Source organism: Chiloscyllium punctatum, chromosome 9 (assembly GCF_047496795.1).
Source record: "Chiloscyllium punctatum isolate Juve2018m chromosome 9, sChiPun1.3, whole genome shotgun sequence".
In the NCBI taxonomy this organism is placed as follows: Eukaryota; Metazoa; Chordata; class Chondrichthyes; order Orectolobiformes; family Hemiscylliidae; genus Chiloscyllium; species Chiloscyllium punctatum.
In genome coordinates this window covers 109,404,282-109,419,099 of record NC_092747.1, presented here as the reverse complement: position 1 = coordinate 109,419,099, position 14,818 = coordinate 109,404,282, and the positions used below count along the sequence as shown (strand labels likewise).

The 14,818-nt window shown below is 39.4% G+C and overlaps 1 protein-coding gene across 15 annotated transcripts in view; it reads left to right on the top strand.

Annotated features, from left to right (window-relative positions):
- The window catches only part of LOC140481586 (dedicator of cytokinesis protein 9-like), a 342,162-nt gene extending 335,444 nt beyond the window's left edge, over positions 1-6,718 (top strand). For all 15 annotated transcript variants that reach the window (XM_072578032.1, XM_072578034.1, XM_072578030.1 and 12 more), the window contains one exon: positions 5,180-6,718. In XM_072578032.1, the coding sequence (XP_072434133.1) occupies positions 5,180-5,308 (129 nt within the window). In that variant the 3' untranslated portion in view covers positions 5,309-6,718. The remainder of the gene's footprint in view (positions 1-5,179) is intronic.
- Positions 6,719-14,818: the final 8,100 nt, after the last annotated feature.

The following is a 14,818-nucleotide window of genomic DNA, read 5'->3' as shown; positions in this document are numbered from 1 at the left end:
ACCTTTAGTGTTTTAGACTTTGGTGTATATCTCCAATATCGCAAGAGTTTATAACCTAACATGACACTGACACTTTTCAGGGGGTTCCTTCAGTTTAGGGAAGGAAATTCCAGGTTTTTAAGTCCAAGGTACTTGAAGTCACTGATGGAATGATTAAGATGGGATCAGAGTTTTTGATGAGCTTGTGTTTAGAGGGTAGACAAAGATGGAAGACAAGCCAGGCGAGCATTTGGAATAGGCTCAAGGTGTTGAATAGTGGTCACCAGGGCAATATGTTCCAGGTTCTCCATCACAAAACCCGAGGAGATTTCCTCCAATGAGTCACTACAATGACATTCTGAGCACTCGCTTTTCATCTAATAATTTTCTTTTGTAAGTTTGGGTAATTTCCTTTAAATGCAGGCCCGCTGTGCATGTTTTCTGTGTGCTCCCTAAGATGGTCGTAATTTGAAGGAGTCGGCCGGTATGTGACCTGTGCAGGACCTGTGGGTTGCTGCATGACTATACAGCTCAGAGCGAAAATTGCTGCACCCCATTTCCTTTTCAGCATATTTACATTTTTTTTGCTGGGAGTAGCAGCAACAAAAATTCAGCGCATAGTTTGTGACTTCACCACACATGATGGAAGAACATTACACTCTCAGCTTCTTGACAGCTGTAGAATCTTGGCATCTTCCACATCTCATGCTGGGATTTGTATTGTTTGAGAATACTAAGGTAGCAAGAGAGGGGCTAGTTTAGTGGCTATTTGTGTTTCATATCTCAATGAAAGTGCAATGTAAGCTGCTTTAGGTCCAGTATGTGGAGAAAGAGACAGTCCTAAGATTTTTACCAAGGTTGTTAAACAACAGAACCAATAGAGTCATACAGCACAGAAACAGCCCCTTCGGCCCAACTTATCTGTGCTGACCAAGTTTCCCAAACGTAAACCATTTCCAGTTGCCTGCATTTGACCCATATCCCTTCAAATCTTTCCTGTCCTGTCCAAAATTCTTTTAAATATTGTAACTGTATCTGCATCTGCCACTTCTTCTGGCAGTTCATTCCACTTTCTTCCTCATAGAATCCCTACAGTGTAGAAACAAGTCATTCGGTCCATTGAATCCACACTGTCCCTTGGAAGAGCATCCCACCCAGACCTACCCTATCCCTGTACCCATGTATTTCCCATGGTTAATCCACCTACCTTGTATATCCCTGGGCACTATGGACAATTTCAACAAAGTGTGGCACTGGAAGCAGCACAGTAGGTCAGGCAGCATCTGAGGAGCAAGACCATTGTCATTTTGGGCATGAAGCAATGCTCCATGGATGCTGCCTGACCTGCTGTGCTTTTCCAGCGCTACACTTTATCAACTCTGACTGTCTAGCATCTGCAGTCCTCACTATCTCCTGCTGTAGGCAATTTAGCATGACCAATCCACCTAACCTGCACATCTTTGGACCGGAGCACCCAGAGGAAACACACGCAGATACGGGGGAGAATGTACAAACTCCACCCAAACAGTCACCCAAGGGTGGGATCGAGCCTGGGTCCCTAGTGCTGTCAGGCAGCAGTGCTAACCACTATGAACGGTTTGAGTTATAAAAATAGGCTGGCTGGGCTGGGACTTTTCTCACTGGAGTGCAGGAGTTTGAGAAGTGACCTTGTAGAGGTTTGTAAAATTATGAGGGACATGGATAAGGTGAATAACAGGAGTCTTGCCCCTAGAGTAGGGGAGTTCAAACCAAGCGGGCATATTTTTAAGGTGAGAGGAGGAAATTTTAAAAAGGACAAGAAGGGCAACTTTTTTACACAGAGTGGTTCGCATGCGGAATGGACTGTCAGAGGGAGTGGTAGATGTGGGTACAGTTTGAAAGTTTAAAAGACATTTGGATAAGCACACGAATAGGAAAGGTTTGGAGGGATATGGGCCAAATGCATGCAGGTGGCACTAGTTTAGATTGGAAACATGATCGATGTGGACAATTTGGACCGAAGGGTCTGTTTTGATATTGTATGAATCTATGACTATGGCAGCAGAATGTTTCCACAGACTGCATTGTCCATATTTTTAATGATATTGACAGAGGGTTAAACACTAGGAGAAAGTGAGGACTGCAGCTGCTGGAGATCAAAGTCGAGAGTGTTATGTTGGAAAAGCACAGCGGTCAGGCAGCATCCGAGGAACAGGAGAATCAACGTTTCGGGCAAGAGCCCTTCATCAGGAATGAGGCTTGTGGGCCGGGGGAGCTGAGAGATAAATGGTGGGGGGCTGGGGAGGGAGAAGGTAGCTGAGAGTGCGTAGATGAAGGTGCAGAGTGAAGGTGATTTCATCAGGGATATCTCCTTGCCGTTCTTCACAATGACATTGTGGCGTGAAATGTTATGCATCCACCAAGCTGGCATTCAGTCCTGAATTTAGAATCTTGTGTATCGAACAGCATCTCTGACAGTGCAATCCCCCCTGGGTGCTACACTCGATTGACAACTTTGACTTTTACGTTCAAACCCAGAAGTTGATTTAAAGTCAGGAACGTGTGACTCAGAGGTTAATATGCTGCCAACTGAGCTGCAGCTGACTTTGAATCTGATTCTCAGCCCTTTAAAGTGCTCTGTTAAAAGAAGAGACTGTGTCAAGTACAGAATGGTACTGAACTTGCAATCTACAAGAGAAAACACTTGGGACGGCAGGGGAGTCTCTCTCTTTCTCATCAACATTACAATAACTGCTGGCTCGAACCCAGGGCAGCAAGATTCACCCTATCTTGTGAATTTGCAAATTCTGATTTTCTCCCTTTTGCTGGCACTTAATAACAAATTTCCTGACAGCATGAATGAGGGCAGCATTTTATATTTAAAGTATCTCTCCATCACCCTTTTCTGTTGGCCTTTGAAGTATTTACATAGTATTTACAGCATGGAAACAGGCCATTCAGCCCCACTGGTCTGTCCATGTTGGTGTTCATGTTTTTGTCAGCACTTTCACCAAACCTTTTCAACAGAGCCTTCAATTCCCTTTTCCTTCGTTTGCTTCATTTTTTCATGTTCTTCATCCTCTCATCCCAGGAATTAAACTCATGAATCTTTGTTATGTTCCTTCTAAGATATAAATATTTTTCATTGGGTAAGGAGACAAAATTGTATATAATATTCCATATGTGGTCTCACTAATGCCCTGTCCATTTACAGAAAAGCTTCTTTCACATTGTTCAGCAACAACCTAGTAATAAAGGCTAATGTACTATTTGTTTTCCCAATTGGCTGCTGTACCTGCATTTTAACTTAATTATGATTGCTTTCCAAAGATCCTCCTGCATTATAAAATTTATATAAAGTATGTCAAGGATCCATGCAATAAACTCAGCTATTTACAATCTGTATTCATTAGTAAGAGGATGGATCAGTTGTGATATGATCATGTTTACTGATGATGTAAAGTTAGGTGAAGATGTAAGCTGAGAGGAGAGTACAAAGAGGTTACGAAGAGATAATTTCATAGTGAATGGAGTAAGATCAAAATGCTGGAGAAATGTAACAGGTCTGGCAGCATCTGTGAAGGGAGAAACCGAGTTAACTTTGGCGTCCAATGCAAGACTTCTTTGGAATTGAATTCTGATGAGACTTACATTGTTAACTTTTTTCATAGATGCTGCTCGACCTATTGAGCTTCTCCTAAATTTTGTTCTTATTTGCAATCTCTAGCATCCTGTGCAGTACTGTGCTTTTAAATAAGTGGGCAAGTGACTGATATGCAATAACCTGGAGAAATGTGAAACTGTCTATTTTGATAACAAATACAGAAAAGCAGAATACACTTTGTGTTCTTTCTGTAGAATAGGCACAAAACATTTGCTTAACATCTGAATTTCCTCATTTCCCGTATTCTTTTTGATGTCTTTGCCTGTCTCAGGAACCGCATTTAGTTTTGCTAATCCTTTTTACATAATTAGCCTTTTTACATAATTTTGCAAATTGTCATAAGTTTTTTGTTTCTCTTTTACTCTCCCATTCTACTGTATTCCCCCTTATCAGTTTCTTGGTCCTACTTTGGTCGGTCTGATTTGATGATCGTAACAACTTATGTGTTTTTTATTTAAGTATAAATAAGCAAATTGCCAGTTTCAACTTTGTCTTTGTCAACATGCCTCGACTCTGCACCTTTCCATAGGCAGTGAAGGTAGATGACTGTGAACATTCTTGGACATTTCTTATCAACTAGCAATGGCCAAAGCCCAGAGCAAATGGCCTTACTGTCGGTCATAACTGGGGATTGTAATTGGGTGGGGATAATGGGAATGGAGAACATGCAGCACATAAGACATGATGACAAAGTAATTATTTTTTAACATAATCCTAGTCAAAAAGTGTACTCCCATCAGAGTGTAATAATGTTTAGACTTTTGTGTGCATTTCCAAACTATTTTCTTTTTTCCTCAAGATAAAATTTAGATATGGTCAAAAGATGTTTTGTTGTCATTCAGATTTAGTGATTTTCTTTTATTGTGAATTCCAAGGGAAGATCATTTTGAATTAATAGCTCTCCAGGTATCTAACGATCAGTTTAAGCAGGCAAAATGAAGCCTGATATAAAACATAACAGGTGCCTTGAGTTAAGTGGAAATTTATTAATTCCAATTTCTGCATTGTTAACATTCCTGCAGCCATTTCTATTAAAATCTAGAAAAGGAAATCCCCGCTCAACGTTTATATTTGCTTCCTAAGTTTTAAAGAAAGAACCCAATAAAGTGCATTATGATCACAGCTGTCCTCATGAACATGTTAATGGTCAATCCTATGAGCATGCAGGCATCTGAAACCTAATTTATACAATAGCCTGTATCTCTAGGATATAAGATTGCAGATCCTGTGAATTGTGTGCAAATGAAAACTAACCAGTGTATTTTCTCATTTTCTGTTTCTCTGAACGCTGCCCTCACATATCGTGAGCAGATTGGATGGTAATATCCCTGTTGTGAACACTGGAAGTGCATGACATGTGTGTGAGTGTGTGTGTGTGTGTATGTGTGCGCACGCGCACAGCATACTGAAAGTTAATCTGCAAATTGAATTGTGCTTTTAAGAAAAGGTTGTGCAAGTGAAATAAACTGCTTGTTGCTTCCTAAAGCCTTTGTGAAAATTCCCTGCCAGGCTGTGTTCCTTCAATTTAGTTTCCTTTGATGTTTTATTTTCTTTAAGATTTTGCCAGAGGATGACGGATTGAAGATCAATCTTCTTCCTAACTCATATCACATCTTCAACGCAATCAGCGGAACGCCAACTGGGACAACTGTTCAGGGTATTTCCAATTCCTCTTCCATGGTGTAAAAGTTCACAAGTGGAACATTATCATCAGCATACCAAGTCATTCCTGCATGTATTCACTCAGGACACTTTGGAGCCTCACAAGATGTGAGAACAGATCAGACTAAGTTGTGACAGTCTTGATAATGACGTCAGCTATGTCGTGGAGCCAAAGGAAATAATGTTTGCACATTTTAAGCTCTGCTTCAGGGAATGCCTTTGACTTTTACAAGGTTCTCTGAGAAGCTTTGCTAGTCTGCATTTTATTGTACAGTTTTTAGAACTCAGTGGTGGAAATGGGTCCATTGCTTTGCTATAAGAATCTATCTTAAAAGTATCAACTTCGTATGTTTAATATATTGCAAAAATGGGAAAATAATGTTAGCATCAATATTTTTGCTGTTGGTTTACATTTATCTAATGCCTGTAGATAATTATTAAAGATGACAAATTAATGGATTGCATAAGGAAGGTATATTTCAGATAGGATATATGTCAAGTGCAACAATGCAGCAAAGTTTGAAATTATAGTTTCCATTTAATAAAGAAAAGAACGGTTGAGTATTATAGATTCTATGCTGGTTTACATGGGTTTATACAAAGGAATACGAAACTGTGCTGTTGCGATACCTTTGTCTTGTATTTCATGTGAAAACACTATGCATGTAGCTTTGTCAACTTCCACTGGTGAACCTAGCCCTGGTAGTGACCCTGGTATTCTGTCACAGTGCATTAATGAGCCTGAATGTAAAATGCATTTGTAATTATTCAACTGTACAGTAATTATCTGTGCTCGGGCAGTCTGATCACCAAGTGCGTGTAGCTTGCTGTACACATTTGGATTTGTAGTACAGTATTTTCATGATGTGCAATGTTGAATAATGTAAAAATTTCACCAGAGACCAGCTTTATAGCCTTGCCTTCAATAAAAAGTAAAGCATTGGTAAGGGGACGCAGGATTACGGTACATTACCTTCTCCTGCATCATATACAGTATATTTTACAAATGTGCTTTGTTTGTATTCTTGTACGTAATCGAGTGCAATATTGGTCATAACATAATACCCCAGATGTATACAGTCTTTATGTTCTGATTTATAGAATGTTGCATAGCAATTGTCTCTTTTTTTTGCCAAAGTTGACAGGATATTATCAGCAATCATTTATACTTTTTTTGGGGGGAATCATAACTTAAATAGTTTTCCCATCAGATTTGCCTTGAAAAGCTTAATTAAATTTTATATTTTGGGGGAAAGGCGTGGTTTTTAATATTATTTAAACTGGAACTGTTGTCCTGCTGTATGTAAATTGAAATTTTGTTCTCCTTGTACAGCTGTAATAAGTTCAGCTTGTTTGTTTCTCTGCAGTTTCAATTTGTATATGTGTAACCTCAGGCCTACCTGATAAAAGCAGATTTCAAAGTTTTTCTAACCTGATGGTTTGCAGTTTGGCTATTTTCAGTTTTATTTTTGCATTCTCTCATTGCTTCATTGGTTAAAATGTCAGAAGAAATCTGAACTCCACATTGTGTGGTTAATGCTCCAAAGTGAATATAATTTTCTCTCTTGGACTGAATTAAGCTTTTCCAGCATGGATCCATGGACAGATGGTTGAAAACAAATTAGGGGATGGTGATAGATAGGGACTGTAGATGAAAAGGGAGATCTGAGCATCCCGGTGCACATCCCTAAAAATTAGTGTAATATTTAATCAAGTAATACCAGAACCCTAACCATAACAGTCAGAAAAGATTGAACAGGATGTGACTTCTTTCTCAGGAAAAGAGAAAACTGAGGGATGACCTGATCAATATCTTTAAAATTATGTTTGAGTTTAATATGGTAGGTAACAACGAAAGTGTTTCCATTTATGGGAAAAGTCAAAACTAGGGGCACTCAATGTAAGATTTTCAGTAGGGAATTCAGTGGAAACCTGTCTAATCAGCAGATGGTGAGAATGAATGACTCACTATCACTGGGTGTGTCGAGCTGAATAGATTTAATGCATTTCAGAGGAAGCTAGACAGACACGAGGGAGCAAAGAATATGCTGCTGGAGTGAGATGAAGTCAGGTGGGAAGAGGTTTGTATGACTGGACTAGGTGGACCAAATACTGATTGTCCTGTAAATGTGATCTATCACAGTTTGCAGCAAGCAAGAAGAATTTGACATTTAAAAAAACTTCCAAAACAAGTTAATGTGTACACAGAGTATAAAAGTGAAATCCATGGTGTCAGTACAGGAGGGCCCATTCCTGTGCGTTCTTCATCATGTATAATCCACTCTGTGTAGAAATGTCTTAAACTCCTGCGTCTTGAAATCATAGCCTGTGCCATCTGCATAATCCCAAGCATAGAGTTATAAGGTGAGCATTACCCTAACCATATCTTTCTAAACTGAATAATTGAGCCCCGGTTTAGGCCTGAACATGTTTTTGTTAGCTGAAAGATGAGGGACCAACTTGTAAGTGAGGAAAGACGTAAATATTCATTTTAGCACTGAGAAAAATGGGATTGCTCTGTACGTCTGGGACAACTTGCACATTATATATCTGCTGACTTGAGTTAATGGTGGTATTGTTAAAGAAAAACCAGCTAAAGTTATTATAACAGTAACCATATAAAAGTACAGATGTTGATCTAATTATCAGTATACTTCATATTTCAATTTTTGTAATAACAAGAGTTTGAAGTGATTTGTTAACTTTTAAGATTAGCAGCCTCTCATTTCTTGCTAAATTAGATCAGTTTTCCACCTCCTTTACACTGGGCCACAAAGTTTTCACAAACTGTGGGTTGGAAAGAAAACTAAAAATCAATGTTTAGTATACCCAAGTAATGGGATATGTGTAATAAATAGAATATAGCAGATAATTGTTTTACTTTAGCAACAAAGGGGAACTGATTTTTCTTTTATTCATTCACAGTACTGTACCTGTTAGTGGCTAGGCAAGCATTTAATGCCCATTCCTAGTTGCCCCTCAGATGGTGAATTGCCTCAAATATGGTTGCATGACATATAAGGCTGCTTCAGGTGTCAATTAAGAGTCAGAAACCTTATTCTGTTTGTGGTGACCGGGCTTTTGCAATAATTTGGTAGTTTCATGGTCATTGTTATTACAATGCTAGTTTTGTATTACCAATATATTTGTTAACCAAGTGTAAATAGCACAGTGGTCACGTTAGGATTTGAGCTTGCATCTACTAGATCATTATTCCAAACATATATTATTATTAGTCCTCTAACAACTGACAACGGTCCAATTGGGTGCAAAATATGTTACGGAGTGCTGGAGGAGCATGGCAGATCAGATCACATCTGTAGAGAGAAACACAGTGAACATTTTGGGTCCAGTGAGTCAGAATGAAGCTGTCAAAACAGCTTTGATGAAGGGTCAATGGACTTTAACCGTTAATTCTGTTTTCTGTCTCCAGATACTGCCAGGTGTCATGTTTCCCCAGCACACATTTTATTTCAGATTTCCAGCACCTGCAATTTTTTGTGTTTATTATTATGGCAGATGTTACCCCTTGTAATGTAAAGACACTTTACATTAATTTACAGAGTGAATTAATTTTCCAGTATTAGTACGGAGATGTACCGTGTAACTGTACTGAAGGAGTGGAAACTGGTTACAAGTCATCAAAACGCTATGGACAGATACAGAAAGTAATCAACAAAAGGCTGGTCACATGTTCTTCGAGAGAAATCAAATACAAGGGGTTACACGTTATCCAGAACTCTGACTAGACCATACCTGGAGAATTGAATGCAGTGATGGGAACCACATTTCAGAACGATATTTTGGTCTTGGATGGCACATTGTATACAATTAAATATGGGCTTCAAAGATTAAATCACAAAACAAGATTATACAAAGGTGGTGTTCCCTGGGATTTAAAGGCTGAGGTGATTTATTCTCGCTTTTCACAACATCATCAAGAGTAGCTCGATAGTACCATTGTTGACTGAGCTGGCCAAGTCCTGAAAAACATTACTGTTGGACTGGGTCTTTGATATTAGAACAAAAAAAAGAAAAATCTGCTTGACCTCATCCTCTTCAATCTCACAGATGCACCCATCTATGAGAATATCAGGAGGAGTAACCAAGGCAAATCATCGTGACAAAATCCTGACTTCGCATTGAATATATCTTACATTGTGTGGCACCACTACAGTGCAAAATTGGGGTAAATTTTGAACAGATATTTTACCTCAAAACTGGGTACCCGTGATGTGCTGTGGGCCCTCTGCAGCAGCAGAATTGTATTTAAAAACCATCTGCAAATTCCTGGCCCAGTATATCACATGACCTACCATTACAGTCAACCTTGGAGACCAGCCCTAGCTCAATGAAAGATGCACTAGTGCATGCCAGAAACAGCATCAGGCACACAATATAACAGACCTATCAAACTGATGAAGCTACAACAGAGAACTACCTGAATGTCAGACAACAGAAACAGCAAGCAGTAGTCAAGGCTAAACAATCGATATGTCAAATCTAAGCTCTGCAGTTCTCCATATTCAGTCCTGAATGCTGGTGGCAATTGAACAACTCACTGGAGGACGGTACTCCAAACTACGTGAAAGTGAGGACTGCAGATGCTGGAAATCAGAGTCAAGATTAGAGTGGCGCTGGAAAAGCACAGTAGGCTAGGCAGTATCCGAGGAGCAGGAAAATTGACGTCTCAGGCAAAAGCCATTCATCAGCCCTTCCTGATGAAGGGCTTTTGCCCGATAATGTCAATTTTCCTGCTCCTCGGATGCTGCTTCGCCTGCTGTGCTTTTCCAGCGCCACTCTGATCTTTACTCCAAACTACCCCTTCCTTAATGATGGAGTGTCCAGCACTTAAGCGCAAACAACAGGCTGAAACCTACACATCCATCTCCGGCAAAAAATGCCAGGTGGACAATCAATTTTAGCCTCCTTAAGAGTGTCCACAACCTCATCAGCACCAATTTTCAACAAATTCAATTCACTCCACGTGATATCACGAAATGGTTGACAATACTGGATAACACAAATTTTATGGACCTGACAACATTCCGACAAGAGGACTAAAGACCCGTGCTGCAGAATTTTCCATGCACTGGCCAGGTTGTTCCAGTACAGCCACAACTCTGGCATCTACAAGACAATATGGAAAACTGAAATCAAAAGAAACGTGGATGCTGTAAATCAGAGACAAAAACCGAAGTTGCTGGAAAAGGTCAGCAGGTCTGATAGCATCTGTGCAGAGAAATCAAAGAGTTAACATTTCAGGCCTGGTGACGACCTGTTCTGAGGAAGGGTCACCAAACTAGAAACGTTATCTCTGATTTCTCTTCACAGATGCTGCCAGACCTGCTGAGTTTCTCCAGTAACTTTGGTTTTTGTTTGTGAATGTGGAAAATTGCCCAGGTATGTCCTGTCCACAAAAAGCAGCAGAAATTCAACCCAGCCAATTACTGCTTATTACCAATTCCTCTCTCAGCCTTCAGCAAAGTGATGGAATGTATCACCGACGGTGTTATTAAGCTGTAGTTGCTCTCAAATAACCTTCTCACTGATCCTCTTTTTGGCCTTTGCCAGCCCCATTAACTCCTGGCCTTATTGGAGCCTTGATCCAAACATAAACATAAGATTAAAAATCACACAACACCAGGTTATAGTCCAACAGGTTTAATTGGAAGCACTTGCTTTCGGAGCACTGCTCCTTCAGGTGGTTCTGGAGAATAAGATTGTAAGACACAGAATTTATTGCAAAAGTTTACAGTGTGATGTAACTGAAATTATATATTGAAAAAGACCTGGATCGTTTGTTAAGTCTCTCATCTTTTAGAATCAACATGTTGGTTTCAGTTTTCTCATATGTAAATTGCAAAACTTTTTAAAAGCTACATTCCCTAATGAAATTTAACAATTGATGTCATGTTGGCCCAGATAATGTATTGAAGATGTGAGCTTCCCTGTGTGACACTGTCTGTGCCACAATGGTCAGACTGATTCTAATCTAAAAAATGGGTTTACAGAATCTTACATGGATTCCAAATCATGAACGTAAGATATAGACATAGAACATAGAACAATACAGCGCAGAACAGGCCCTTCGGCCCTCGATGTTGCACCGACCTGTGAACTATTCTCAGTTCGTCCCTCTACACTATCCCATCATCATCCATGTGCTTATTCAAGGATGTGGTGAGAAGGGCTCCATTTGCCATCAAAGCAGCATTTGACTGAGTATCAAGGGGCCTTATTAAGTGGGAGCAGTTGTTGTCATTCATGTTGGTGCTAACAATATTGATAGGACTGGAAAGGAAGTTCTGATGAAGGATTTTGAACAATCGTAGCTAAACCACTAAGCAAAGCCACCAAGACCGTGATCTCAGGATTACTCCCTGATCTACGGGCAAACTGACTCCGGGCAAATCAAGTTGAGGAATTAAGTGCATGGTTTAAAGTTTGGTGTGAGAGGAATGGGACACACGCTAAGGTAGAAGGTGCTGTTCTAGTCAGTCAGACACATGTGAACCATGCTGGGACCAGTATCCTGGTGAATAGAATAAGAAGGGTTAGAGTGAGATTTATAAATTAGTTAAATGAGAGATGTATTATTTAGACTTGGGAAGCTAAAGGATTTGGCTGATGATGATACCCAGATTGAGACTGGAAGGAACTGAATAGCAGCAACCATAATCAAAAAGAAAACAAAAGGCAAAATTAATGGCTCTTAAATGTACGTAGTATTTTGGAATAAAATTAGTGTATTAACAGTATAAATAGTGGTTAATTTTAACGGGTATAATTTTCTAGCCATTGCAGTGACATGTTTACAAACAATTCTGACCTGGAACTATTATTGCCATTCCTTCATCCTCTGTAGGTCATAAACTTGGGACTCTCTTCCGAACAGTACTGAGAGGGTACCAAATCACAAAGACGGCAGCGGTTCAAGAAGGCTCAATCCTGTTATTTTGAAGTAAATGGACAGTTGAGGTTCCAGTCACTCTTGTCTTTAGTTTGTAGCTTCCAGCGATTCAACATCTTCTTTGACATTGCACCAAACAGCATCATGAGAAATTGCCTGGATATGCGTGTTCCACAAAAAGCAAGACAAACCCAATATACTCAATGACTGCCCTATCAGTCTACTCTCAATAATCAGCTTGCCAGGGGCAACTAAGGATAGCCAATAACTGCTGGACTTGCCAATGATGCCCACATACCATGAATAAAAATAAACAAGGAATATATAGGGTAGATTGGGAGCTACTATTTCTGCTGACTGGTGAGTCTAGGTCAAGGGATATAGTAAAATACTCTTTGTGCAAAAGATGATCAAAGTTTAGCACTCTTGCAAAAATGGCAATTGCTGCTAACCAATTGTTAGTCTTAGAAGGGAGATTAATAGATGTTGCACAAGAATATGTGGGTATATAAAGGGTAAAAAGAATAACGATTAATATTTTTCTCTTGGCAAAGAAATCCTGCTCGTTAGCATTCTATCCCTTACAAATGCCGTAACCTTGTGGACAATGGAAAGTCAATGTTCTGGTTCTCTTGTTGTCTATAGTTTTGGCCTCCTTCAGTTCAACATATTCTTTGACATTGCACCAAATCTAGTCAACAACACGAGAAATTGCTGAAAATGTGTTGCTGGAAAAGCGCAGCAGGTCAGGCAGCATCCAAGGAGCAGGAGAATCGACGTTTCAGGCATGAGCCCTTCTTCAGGCTCATGCCCGAAACGTCGATTCTCCTGCTCCATGGATGCTGCCTGACCTACTGCGCTTTTCCAGCAACACATTTTCAGCTCTGATCTCCAGCATCTGCAGTGCTCACTTTCTCCAACATGAGAAATTGCCTGGGTATGCCCCGTTCACAAAAAGCAGGACAAATGCAACTCTCTCAGTCTACTCCCATCAACAAATTAATAGAGGGTGTTGTCGATAGTGCTACCAACCAGACCTACGCACCAATAACCTTTTTAAAGGTGCTTGATTTAAGTTCTGCCAGGGTCACATCCAGATCTCATTATAGTTTTAGTCAGAATATAGGTAAAAGAGCTCAGGTCCAGAGATGAGAGCAACTGCCTTGTACATCACAACACTTGACCAAGTATGGTATCAGTGAGCCCTGGTAATATTGAAGTCATTGGAAATCAAGGAAGTATATTCTCAAATACTGGAATCATTATGTTTGGGTCCAAATCTTAGAATTTCCTCCCTAACCATACTCTTGCCATATGGAAGAAGGTAAATCCTACATTTGCTACTTGCTTTTTTAAGCAACTGTACCAGAACACTGTTAATGTACATGCATTCCACTCCTTCCTTGTTTGTAAAAAATTATCAAAGGTCCGGCAAGCGTATTTTCAAAATGTGAAGTCACCCGAAACGAAGTAATCCCTTCCTACTAACACAATTATAATCATCAATTAATTACAAGTTGTAATTGAATTGTTACAATTGTATCTATCAGGTTTTCATTTATAAAAGGGATTATAGTCAAAATACCAAATAGAGTTCTTTAAAATGATGGAAGGGTATGATTAAGTGGACATTAGGAAAATGTTTCCACTTATGAAGAGGCCAAGATTGGTGGTTTTAAATATGGAATAGTCGCTGGTACTTTCAACAGGGAATTCAACTTTATTTCATTTACCCAGAATGTTGACTTGCTACCACGTGGAGTATTGGATGCAAATATTGTAGCTACATTTAACAGGAAGCTAGATAAACCCAAAGCAAAAGGAATAGAGGGTATGTTGATTAAATGAAAGGAAGAGGCAACAGGAGGAGAGTTTTGTGGAGTATAAACACTGGCATAGATTAGTTGGGCTGAATGGTTTGTAATGTAATGCAAAACATTACATTTTATCCCATAACAAAGGACTACCTCTACTCTAGGATACAGACTGTGCTGATTGAGGTAAAAGCATGAATTGTTTAACGGAGTTTCTGCTTACTTCACTGTTCTTGTGTTGTACACTGTGGTCTGATTGCAGCCATAGATTAGGGCAGTAATCACAGAATTCACTTTAGAATAATTATACAGAAACCATAACTCCCCGTTTCAAACAGTATCACGCTTTTTTAGAATAATGAACTTCTCTGGGAATTATATGCAAGGCTGATGACTGACAAAGAAAATGTTAAATGCATTTGAAAGTTATTAAGGTAAAAATCATCAGAGAAATATTTAAAACGTAATTCATTCATTTTACTTTTAAAAAGTTCTGGACGAGTGAATTGATAACGTTAATTGCAATGTGCTTATGAATTGTGGTTTCTTTATACTAAATACTGATTCGGTGCTTACCTTTGCATAAGTCAAAGATTTAAATCAGAGTTTCTTGAACTTTTTAAAAGCGGTTGCTAAATCCTGCAAGGTACTTATTGAGCCTTGATGCACATCTCTACTTATTTCACAAATGGATGTTCTGGTGATTATTTTTCTGTTAGCTTGGGATGCTGCACAGAAATGTTTCTGCAGTCCTCCATTACACGGTGAAGCTGTTCAAATAACATAGAAGAAACGTGCAGAGACCAG